Source organism: Serinus canaria, chromosome 12 (genome assembly GCF_022539315.1).
Source record: "Serinus canaria isolate serCan28SL12 chromosome 12, serCan2020, whole genome shotgun sequence".
NCBI lineage: Eukaryota > Metazoa > Chordata > Aves > Passeriformes > Fringillidae > Serinus > Serinus canaria.
This window is the reverse complement of record NC_066326.1, coordinates 9,409,362-9,421,529: the sequence shown is the minus strand read 5'-3', so window position 1 is coordinate 9,421,529 and position 12,168 is coordinate 9,409,362. Positions and strand designations below refer to the sequence as shown.

The following is a 12,168-nucleotide window of genomic DNA, read 5'->3' as shown; positions in this document are numbered from 1 at the left end:
CAAGATGATTCTGCTGTGCTTCAGCTGCCTTTTAGAACTTTGGTCTAATTGGACTCTCAGTGTGGGAAGCAGGGACTACCTCCCACCACAGTGCTGCACAACCCTGGGACTCTGGCTGACCACACCTTTCCTTGTGGCAGGGTGAAAAGCAGCTGAAGTGAGCAGCACTCTTTCCTTTGTCCTGGGGACAGTGTACAAATCCCCTCATCTTGAGGCTGAGGGGAACTGATAGCTTGGATGGCATCTCCTACCTCCACAGACCCTTCTTAAGAAGCACTTGGGAGCCTGGATGCCAATCCACAGGACAGACAGCTGTAGTTGTGGACTGAGAGTGATGCCAATGCAGGTGGGGAAGGATGACCTGTGGGTTTTCTTCAGACAGATAATATGCTCAGAGACATGACAGAGTCTGGGGCTATTTCAAATTACTTCATGGCTCTGATGAGCTTGCTTCAGCATCCAGGCTGTGTTTGCAGCCCAGATACTCAGCACAAGCTTTGTCTCCAGTCTAGGATCACGGACCCCAGTGTCTTCTGTGTGGGCACTCATGTTTTAGATCTGCTCTTGATCAGATGAAGACAGAACAAAAGTTTCTCCCATCCCAGGATACCCTACAGGGACCCAGAGCAGCTCAGAGGGAGACAAGAGGCTCAGTCTCAGCAAGAAGGGCTTCCAAAAAGTACCTGCACTGTGTTACACTTCAGTCTCTAGGCAGGATCCCAGAAGGACTGGCTGAACTTATCCAAGTCATTATTTTCCACTGGAACTGAAAGAGATGCTCCAAGATTTTCTCCTCCCATCACTCTAAATCCAGAATTTCTTTAAAAGCCTTAAACTCTGCCTTTCTGCATTACCTGAAAGAGCAAAAAGGAGCCACCAACAGGTGCCCAGGAGGCAGTCTCCCACCATGATCATTCCAGGTCTTTCCAGGCAATGTCACAAAAGACAGGCTCAAAATGTGCCAGTATTATTGGTCTGCTAAATGTCTGCACAGAAAATGTGTTCATTAGCAATGGCACCTCTGCTGTTTTAACTGCAAACAGGACCTGTGATCTCCATTTGTGCTATTTGCAGAGTTCAGAGCTGGCAATGCTACTGAAGCTGCCTCCATGCATTATTACCAGCACCGCTCGAGCCACCGTGCAGCTGCTAATTAACAATCAAATTATGGTTTCAATTCTAAGATCAATATTAATATGAAGCTTTTATTAGAGTCGTAGAGAGACCACCCACAAGTGCAGCACAGGTACTGCTGACCTTCCAAAGCAACTGGAGAGGAGTCACAAGAGATATTCCTGTCTCATCTATATATCCCCCAAGTAAAACCGGTGCTGAAGGGCACAGTCAGAGGGATGGAGGCACATTTGTGCCGACAGCCCAGGCTGCTCTGGCTGCCACCGGTGCCAAGGGCAAGGCCAGCCCCGCTGTCCCTGCTGGGGCCATGAGCTGGAGGAGTTCTCAAGCCGTGAGCCAGCTCTGCCCTCTTGCGATTACAGCCAGGCTGCCAACCTCTCCCCTCACCCCAGCATCAGCGGGGGAGAGGGCTCTTCTCCAGAAAATCACATCCTTCGGGCACACACGTTAAATTTATCATTTATTTATCGAATTTTCCAAGAGACAGAAGCTGCTGGATTACAGTAGGATTTAGCAGATTCCTCAACAGAGCAGGAGGCATGCAAGGCAATGTCTGCACCTCTGTGGGAAAATCCCAAACCTCAGGTTTGCTTTGCCAGAGGGATTTAGCCCCGTGTTTGGCAGTGCCCAGCACTCTGCCTTTGCCTCAGGCTGCAGCACTGCAGGCACAGACAGGGCTGCTTGTAGGAGCACGCTGGACATGCAGCAAGCCCCTAAAATTCTGGGTATGTATACAGGGTCTTCAGCTCGACTAATCTGGAAAAAAGGCTGGAGGAACTGTCCCTGCCATCATGTCCTCATCCTTCCTTACTGCCCCCCAAAACCAAGCCAGCTCCACAATGCATTCCTGCATGTTCCATCCCAAGGCAGGGCTGGCTGGAAAATGAAGGCAGGAAAGCCATTCATCTCATCACCTGTAAAATCTCCTTTTCCCTTCCAAAAAGAAGCACCAGAGGCTGCTCCAGCAGGGCTGAGCCTAAGGCTGCAAGGAAGAGCAGTGCTGTGCTCCAGCCTCGCCTGCAATGCGTGGAGCTCCACGAGAGAGCAGCATGTCCCTGCACTTGGACTCACACCTCCTTTTAAAATGGCTAACAGCGAGCTGCAGGAGGACAATGGGGACAGAAGGGGATGCAGGTTAATATTTTTCTTCTTACACATACGTACATACAGGGTCCCTTTTCTTCCTGGAAGAAAGAAGGTGCTGCTGCAAAGCACAGTTGATTTTTTTTCTTGCTTTGTTGCCTGTATAAGCCAACCTAGCATAGTAAATTACTGCTAGACAGTTTAAAAATACATTATTAAAAAAGCCCAAACAACAAAAACAAACACCACCCCAAAACCAAACAAAAACACCGGATGTCAGGGGGAATTAGGCTTCAGAACAGATTTCAACCCAGTTACACCAGGCTTTTCAGGATTCTCAAGTCAGGTATTGAAGCCAGGAGGGCCTGACTTGGCCATCATAGTAACTTGCTGATAATACAGTCAAGTGCATCAGAAGCACAGGATACCCTTTATCTTCTCCTTTCCCAGCCTTTTGACAGAAATGAGATCCTCTTTTGACATTTGCCTTTGCTGCTCCCCTCATGTAAACTCAGCAAGACACAAAATTCATGTGCTAACTTGAATTAAGTCTCACAAAGAGTAAAGAAAGGGAAGAAATAAAATATGTCAGCCCCTTAAGCCAGGCATTTTTGAAGGCACAGAGCAGCCAACTAGAAGGTGATGGGGAGTGGGTTAAGACAGCTCACACGAGCTTTTTGCACTATGGGATTGATAATATAAGGAGTAAGATTACACACTGTTATTTCCACTGAATTATGCACCCAGAACAGCTCAGTCAGATCCCTGAGAGGTCAGCACCCATTCATTTTGGGGTTATGGACATACAAAAGGCCTTCATGCAGCCACAGCAGCAAAGCTTTACAGACTTCAGTAGGAAACAGTGGAGTGGGAACTGCACAGAGCCACAAAGGGGAAGAGAAGAACACAGCACAAAGCAGGAGCAGCAGAGGTTGTTTATTGTCAAGATAATACTATTGAGAATATTTACTTGGGATAGGTTGGAAAATGAACAGTGGTACTTTACAAAAGACCTTTCAGCCCTGGTTGAGCACGAAAGTGGAACCTAGCAGAAAGCTGCAATGTGTCTGCCTGGGAGCTTGGGGATAACACACAAAATCCCCACCATCAGTCGCTGCACCAGCAAAGGAATGTGGGAGAAACTGGTAATACATTTAAGTGCTACCAAAATATTTATACACATACATATATTCCCACATATGTCTCTCCACAGGAGTTTGTTACATATGTCCCTGTCACATTATGTCACCACTGCATGTCAGACCAAATGACAAGGAAGGATTTGAGCAAGGGTTTGAAAGTTCTGTCAGGGATGAAGATAATGAGTGATGCCCTCATGAGTGCTATGAGGGAAAAGAAAGGAAATAGCAATATCTTAAGGAAGAAAAAGCCCAAACTATCAGCACTTGCCCTTCACAATGCTGTTTTAGAAAAAAGCCCAACCCCAAGGAACTCACCTGCTACAGGAATTACACTTTGGAGCAGAAAATTTCCAGCTATGATGTTTCCCAGGGCTAACTTGTAGAAAAACCACTCTAAGGCTGCACAGTCACACACTGTTAGGGCCTGGCCCAGAGTCCTGCTAGGGATGGCCACAGAGAAGTGTGGGTGTTCTCTGAGAAGAGCATTTTGGTCATTGCCCAAATACCTTTTGCCAGCTCCTGTGTTCTGATAGCTGACACACAGATGTTTAGTTTGCTTGGTTGTTTTTTTCTGTGGTGTTCACTAATCACACCCAGCTGTGTAAGGGCTCCCCCCACCAGACATACCAGGCATAGATGGAGCAAGAACTCAGAGTGACAGATGATGACTTGCTGGCTGCCCCAGCCCCTAAAGATGCACACACACTGAGTAGAGCTGCTCCATGAATTAGCACTGAATATCAGATCTGTCAAACTCAATGAATGCTGATTGATATAACCTTTTAATTAATGGATTTCTTCAGGAAAAAAAAAAGGAAAATTATAACACTGCCCAAACTACTGCAATGGTTGATGTGGACTGGGGGGTCAGCTTCCCCTGTCCCCTCACTCCCAAAGCCTTTCATCTACTATTTCTGATTTCAACCACAGGAAAAAAATAAACCCAACTGTGCCATCTCATTCCATCAAATCTTCTCTCCCACAGCAACCAGTTGAAAGGCTGGTTGATGCTTACAGGAGAGTCTTACAGATCAAAGCACACCAAGCCTGCTTAGACACGCCTGCTGTCCAAAAGGCTTGTCTGGATTGCTCCTGACTAGCTCCAAGTCCAGCACAGGTCAACAGCAGATGAAAGGCAGGCATTTAGCAAGGACCAAACTGCTACAAGATTGCAGCCCCCAGCTTCTTACCCAGCCCTGTACTTGCAGCTGCCTTGCTCCAAGCCTCCTCACTTGCATCCCAGAAATCTGGATGTCAGCAGGTCAGGGGCAACAGCGCTGTCTCCATGGGGACCCCCCCATGTTGGACATCCTACATCTTTGCTCCTATGACACACAAGCTCATCTAGTTCCTCATCATTAAGGCTCTAATTTTTAATTTATTATTATTAACAATAATAATGAAAGAGTGGTTAACATTCCCAGGATTCCTGCAGCCACTGAACACACACACACACACACCAGCACCAGCTCCCAACACCGAGCACTGAGCAGACAAGTTGCTCTTGGTAGCAGTGTCATTTCTCTTCCTGGGGGACAGGAATGAAAACCACAGCAGTGCAACAGCTTAACCCCAGTCAGTCCAGAGCCAGCATTAACACAAGTCAGCAGAGACATCATGATCACAGCATCTTACAAGATTTTTGTTTCCCTACTAACAAGAGTCTAATGGAAAATTCCAGTTGTATTTAAGGATTCCCCTTACCTACATACTCTAACTCTGATATCCAAGTAGGAGCAGGGGACACAAAAATCCATCAAGGAATCCCTTTATGACTTGAGAAAGACAAGAACTGTAGAGATTGCCAAAGCAAATTCTATTCCTGCAGAGGCCCACAGTTAGGGACCTCAGTGAGAGCCCCACACACACTGTGGTGGTGTGTAGGTGCTCCACAGAGGGACGTGCTTCCCTCATTAGGGAGAGCACAGTCTCCCAAGGGCTTTGGTATTCTCCAGAGCACATTCCTCTGGAGCATCACTCTCCTGGATAGCAGCAGCACACCACACTTTAACCCCTGTAATGCAAAGATCAGCTCTAAAAGCGTGAAGATTTCTGACCTGCCCAGGAAATTTGTACAGGGAGTTGAACTACTGAGTGACACAGGTGCCAGAAAGTCAACTCACTCACAGCCCTGCAACTCCACCACAAAGGATAAACCACAGACACAGAGGCAGCAAGCACTGCTGGTAGGGCATGAGGGGTTTGCTATGAAAGCACGCAAAGCTACATTGATCTTCTGCACCAGTGTTATTTAGGAAGTGTTTGGGAAATCTAAGGTCCATAGGAAAGGGTAAGTTGTAATTAGCTGGATAACAGAAAGCAGTATGTAGTAATTAGCTGGATAACGTGGTCATACACAGAACTTGGGAACAAAAAAGCAAAGGATGAACTTGCAATTATCAGAAAATATGGGAAGAAGAAAATTTTTTTAAAATTTATCACTGCACTTTGGCCAGACACCACACAGAGTAAAAAGACTCTTAATTCCCACAGATTTTCAAAGTAAAAAGTTGCTGTCTTTAGGGGGTCCAGATTTGGATGAAATGGGTTACTAAATGCAATTTCTATTGTATATCACTGCTCCATATTTAGATTCTGTAGCTTCCTGAAGATGAACAGTTTTTTTAAAAAGCAACATGCAAAAGGCTTAGAAAACTACAAGTAAACCTTCAGCTGAGGCTCAGCAATGCAATACCTGTAAGAACCAAGTGATCCAAGCCTCTGATCTCTTTGTCAATCCAGACTTCTCTGATACTCACATGGAAATGTCTCCCTATTCCTGTCCCTGCCTCCCACCCCAGAGGATGGGGATGACTGCAGTCCCTGCTGCAGCAGTGCTCTGTCCCCAGCCAATTCTTCTATCAGGAAGAGGATGGGAGCATGGAAAGTCTGCAAAATTTAGGTAAGTAGTAAAACATCTAGATGAAAGGCTTTTTCAGTATATTAAAACAGAATTATGGTCAGTTAGGATGTTAAAGCATATGGATCATAATTTTAGATCTCTAGAAAGCAGAGCAGTGGGTTTGGCTTTCAGCACAGCACATGGCTGCTGTCCATAAGGAGGACACCACAGACACCTTTATAGAAGGGTAGAGGAACATCCTAAGGTATTTGGCAGGGGCAACTACTTCCATTTATTTTATTAAAACCTGCATAGGTTACATCACCTCTAAGTGCAATTCTTAAGGTTGTTTTTCTCAGCCTTAAGAACAGCAGGAATCAAAGACTTAAAAGAAAACAGAAAGAGCAACAGAAAACAGCCCACTGCCACAGCAGACTGCTCACCACTGCACTGACTCATGCAGAGATTAGATACCAGGAGCAGTCTGCAACCCCAGTCAAGCAGAACACAAAGTCCTGCTGTTCCAGGAAAAAATAAAGCCAAATAAAATAATTACTTCTCAGGGATGACTCAAGTTCTCCCAACAAGCACCCACCTCACCAACCATTTGGTTGCTTCAGAAGAAGCCAGCTTGCTATCATGCTCACAGCACACTATCTCCAAACTGCTCCAGGTGTGCCCAAGGAGACAGCTTCCCACTCTGTTTTCCCACAAAGTCCCAGCTTCTGCAGCATGCTAAATTTTACTATACTGCTGCCTTCAAAGCATCTAATCAAGACCATCACACTTCTGATACCCTTAGTCACCAACAAATAAAGCTTAAACCTACTGCTTTTAACAGGCAAGCCTCAGATCTGGTTACAGGAATAAGCCTCCAAAGGCAATCAGTCTTGTAATTAAAAGCCCATAACTGGGGAAGGGGACACACATGCCATCTCTTTTTCCCCATCCCATCTGAAACCCAGGAATGCAGAGGCAGTCAGGGATCGTGGAAGTTGTGTTCAGTTATTGAAATATCAGCTGCAAGATCTGCAGACGAGCTTAATCACAGATCTCAGACATGCATCTCACTACCCACCCTGAGATTTAAAAATACCCAAAACAAATAATGAAAGGTTAATTAAGCCACAAAACAAATGAAGAGTCCAGTTAGCAGTGCAATTACCTCGGAGTGCCCTCCACCAGAGGAAGGTCTGCAAGAAGTGCATGCTCTTTTTCCTCAGTCCCAGAGGAGGTGGCAGCATGAGGAGGACCAGGGCTGTTCCACAGCTCGCTCACAACCACTCCAGCATCCCCAACCTCCTTGGAGCCCCAGCACCACCTCGGACCAGCCTGCGCAAAGTGCACCTGGTCTGCTCTGCTAATCACTCAGGGGGAGTCTGGGGCTTCTCTCTCTCATGCTCTCTCCCTCTCCAAATAAGCAATTAGCATGAATAATTACAGCTCTGATAATAATACCCAGCCACCTTTGAGCAAGAGGGAAAAGACTGTAATTAACTCTTTCTTAGGGATCAGAGGAAGTTGAAATAGCACCAGCCTAATTATCTTCTTCTGGGATGCCTCCTGGCTACCGAGAAGCTCTGGAATGTGTGGGAGGCAGGGGTCAAGTAGCATCCTTTTGGAAATCTTTCCATCTAACCCAGTTTTACATGTCTGCTCCCCAAGTGATCATTAGATGTGCAAATGTACACAAGGGGAAGAGCCCCATCATTTTCCTACACTGTGCTAATCAGCAAGGGGCTGTCCACTCAGAGACTGCCTGCAGCGTTATCCTGTGATGAATCCTTGGCCACTGAGGACTTTGGAGCAGTTCCCCTCCTGGGGGATACATTGTGGTAATGGGTGGCTCCTTCCATGCACAAAATAGAGCCACTCCAGATCTCAGGACAACTGACCCCGGGCTGGAGAGGGCACCAATGGCCAGACAGGCTCCCTCCATAAACTCAGCACAAAGGCACTCCCAGCCCAGGGTTTTCTGCCTTCCCCATCCCCCAGGTCACAGAGCTGGGGGGAAAACACATAAATTATACAGGTAAGGGCTCCAAGTCAGCTCGGGAGGGAAATTGGGCTGAGCACATTTAAAATGTCCTTGCATCAAACTGGCTTTGCTCCCTTCCCAAAGCTGCTCCTGGCAGGCAGGTGGGACAGGCACACGTGCATGTCCTGCTCCCAGTTCTTTCCAAGAAGGGAAACACTCCATGCACCACCCCCCAAAGGAGTTCTGGCAAGTTCAGGGACCAAAACAGTAACTGGTGGCCCTCTGCAGTAACTGTCCCAAAATGCCCAAGGCTCTGAAAGGATGCATGGGTTAGATGGCTGCTGTAACATACCCTCTTCATGCTACTAACAATGTGATAAATCAAGTTATTATACAATCTTGTCATGCTTTATTGCAATTGCAGTATCTGGAGATGCTATTAGAGTGCTGCAGAAGAGCAGCTGCCCTCCAAACACTCCAGTCTCTTATGAAAAGAGCACAGGTTTTGTTAACATCTCCTCTTGTACTCCATTGACCTGAAATATTTAAGAATGGAAAAATTAATGTGTTTATGAACTCTTATTACTACCCTTAGAAAAACTGCTGGAATATTTATGTTTCTGAGAATTTAAGCATTAATTTTCATATTATGAAGATTCCAAATAATTGTTTTATTTCTGAAGTCAAGGTGCTCAGGGCACTGCAGAATATAATCAAGCATTTAAAAAAAAAACATAATATAAATAAAATAATTTCAGTTATTTAATTTTGTGAGACTTTACCAAGATGTTGTATATAATATGCACTTTAACTTTCTTTACTTCATCTACTTTTTTACTACAGCACTACCTTCTATTTTGCTAATTTCTTGCAAACTGAGAAAGTAAACATATTCCTATAGACTGCCTGAATCCCACAGGTTATTGTGTATATTAGTTTCCCTGTAACATGAATTGTTCCATGAACACTAAGTAGACTAAGTGATGGAATAAATTGAAGCCTATATATTAAGACCCAGGCCCTGAAATTGTAATTATTAATAAATAACATTATCAATATGGCTCAATGGTTATGATACTAGGGTCTTAAAATGCTGATTTTTTGTGAAAAAACCATACCTGGTGCCCCCACTCTTACAGTGTGACCCAATGTAATTTCAAGAGCCGCTTAAGTTTGAAAAAGAAATGCACATTTAGGGCTTGACTTTTAATTTTACTATGACCCAATTGCCAGGGCAGCCAGTCCAGCCTCTGCTCTGGATTCTTTCCAGCTTATGTGTTACCTCAGAATCTCTGACCCAGCAGGCTCTTAATGTGCTATTAATGGACACTGGAGGGGGAGGCACACACGAGGATTCTCCCACTGGAAATGTCTTTCCTGGAACCTGGATGTGCCCCCAGGGACAGGGAGGGACTCGGTGACACTGCAGAACACAACAGTGACAGTCCCCATCATGCTGTGGGGGGAGCCAGGGCCCACAGGGATCCCCTGCTGCAGGAGCTCTCACCCTGACACAGCACCTGGGAGGTGTCTGAGGTCTTGGATCTGCGTGGGAAAGTGCTGTGTGATGGGGGCATGTGGGCAGGGGACAGGAGCACCCACAGTTCTGCACAGGCAGCCCCAGGAGGGATTTGCACAGATCTACAGCAAAGTACAGACTTGGGAGGTCAAGTGAAATATGCCCAATGGACCTGTAAGGGATGACAAATTCCAAAATTATAACCCATGGGGAAACTGCAGCACAGACACTTAGAGACAGTAAATTGGTCTGCAAACAGAAGCCTCATCTTTTAAAACAGAGACAGGGGCATATCAGAGGTCTGGGGCTTTGTGGCTCCATCATCTGGCTCCAAGTCTTAAAGATGCTCTTTGATCCACAACTTTTGGTTACTACTGATCTCCCTAAACAGGAGTGAGTGATGCAGCCTGTTGTAGTCTGCTCTGCACACTCATGTACCAGCTGCCTTCAGGTGTTACATTGCTAAAATTTCCAATGCTTTCAATTAACACGTAGCAAAGCCATTAGTCATGTTGTCTTTCTGACAAATAATTGGTCTCCCTGGCTCTCTTCCACATTATTGTGAGTTTCCATTTAATTTATGGGCCCTAATAAAACATAAAGAAACCAAGACTAATGCTTCATCAGTTTCCAAGGCTTTTCCAACACCTTTGGTGGGGAGGGGAGCTGGCACTTTGCTGTTTTATGGCTCTGAGGGAAGAGTGGCTGATCTAGCAGCAGACAGGGAGTTTGCAGCAGGGCAAAGGACAGACTCACACCCTCTGAGTTCCATCTGGCACATCTGCAGGCTGGGGACAGGATCCAGCCCCTGCTGCACTGGGATGTGCCTGGCTGCCCCTCGGCTGAGCCTCCCACGCATCCCATGGCTGTGCAAGGCACTTGCCACAGAGGCACGAGATGAAAGGAAAAGGATGCAAACATCAGAGGAAGGGGAGAGACTGTGGCATGAAGAAAACAGAGCTAATTCCCTGGTAATTATTCAGACCCCAGGCTTCGCCTTATCCAGCAGCTTCACACAGGAAGCACAGCCAAGGACAGCTGGGGAAGGAGGAAGGTGCTTTCCAGCACTGGGGGTTCCTGGTAGCTCTGGTGGTCACCAGTTTCATGTGATCCATGGCCTTGATGCCCTAGAGAACAGGTCCAGGCATTGCAAACTCTCAGCTCACCCATTTTGAAACACAACCCCAGTAACAACCACAGCACACACTGAGCCCAAATTCACCCTAAGCCTCTCCACACACTCACCCAGTGTGTGATCACAGACCAGCACACCCAGGGTCACCCCACACCTGCCCCATAATGGGCACAAGCCCCTGCCACGTGCAGAGACCTGACAAACTTTGCACAAATGTCCAGAGACAGCAAATCAAGGCAACGAGCAACACCCCCAAAAACAAAAGGCTGAAGAAGCAACGCTTGGGTGATTACAAAAACTTGAACTGAAAGCTGTTCAAAAGGCATGCAAAAGAGAAAGGGAAGAAGGCTGCCGAGGCTGACTCCCCAAATAAAATCTCCCTGCTGACAAGTTCACCTCCAATTTGCAATTCTGTGTCTGGCTGCACACAGAGTTGATGCAGCCCTGTCTGATGTCTCCCCTCACACAAGTACCCGCTGGAGTGAGAGGCCATTCTTGGAGGGACAGAGCACTCAGGGGCAGCTGTCCCATTGCTCCCCACTGACTTGGGCAGTGCAGGAGCTGGGACTGATGGCCACCCATGGGCAGAGCCACAGGACAAGCAGCAGCTCTGCAGCTGCTGGGCTCTTTAAGTGCTGCAACCTGGACAGCCTTGCTCTGAGCTTCAAGGTGGAGTGAGAGGCTTGAAGGGAAAAGCAAAGAACTGTGAATCTCAGCAGAAAGGGGGGTTGTGCTATTATACCCCAGTACCAAGGGAGAAGACTAAATAATTAATCACAAAAGCAACTGAGTGTTAACGAGCAGCACAGGATCAAACCGCATGGAAGATGCAAAGGGCCCCCAACCCTCTTCAGTGTGCTAACAAGCCTCATTTTAATAACTTCACTACCAAAGCTGAGAGGATATGCCACAATAAATAAATAAATGTATCCCAATACCCCCTTGGGATTCTGCTGGGGATCATCTTGACACCTTTGCCACCAAAGGAGCCCGTTTGGAGCATGTTTTACAGGGGGGAGTCCTGAGGGAGAAGAGCATCCCTAGCTTTGGGTGGTCATTGCAGAGGCCTTTGCACATGCAACCCCACTCTCTGTAGCACTAAGGAAAGGGGGGATATGCATTTTGAACTGGAAAAGCAAACATAATGCTGCTTCAGTGCCATTCCTAAAGAGCAGAGTCTGACAGTGCAGAACTGAGCAGCAGCACCCAGGAGCTGTCAGGGATAACACAGACAGGAAGAGAAATACACAGACATGCCTCTCTTGGATGCTCTGTCTCAGCAGCCATACTGAGGACAGACCATACAATCACTGAAATTGTGTATTGCCCTGCACA

The 12,168-nt window shown here is 46.7% G+C and overlaps 1 protein-coding gene across 4 annotated transcripts in view; it reads right to left on the bottom strand.

The window, feature by feature from the left end:
• GRIP2 (glutamate receptor interacting protein 2) overlaps positions 1 to 12,168 on the bottom strand; it is a 261,679-nt gene that overhangs the window by 99,007 nt on the left and 150,504 nt on the right. For 2 of the 4 annotated variants that reach the window (XM_018915120.3, XM_030227936.2), the window contains exon 1: positions 7,367 to 7,571. The exons of the other annotated variants lie outside the window; for them this stretch is intronic. In XM_018915120.3, coding sequence (XP_018770665.2) covers positions 7,367 to 7,445 — 79 coding nt within the window. In that variant the 5' untranslated portion in view covers positions 7,446 to 7,571. Of the gene's footprint in view, positions 1 to 7,366; positions 7,572 to 12,168 lie in introns of those variants that run through there. 4 annotated transcript variants of the gene reach the window in all.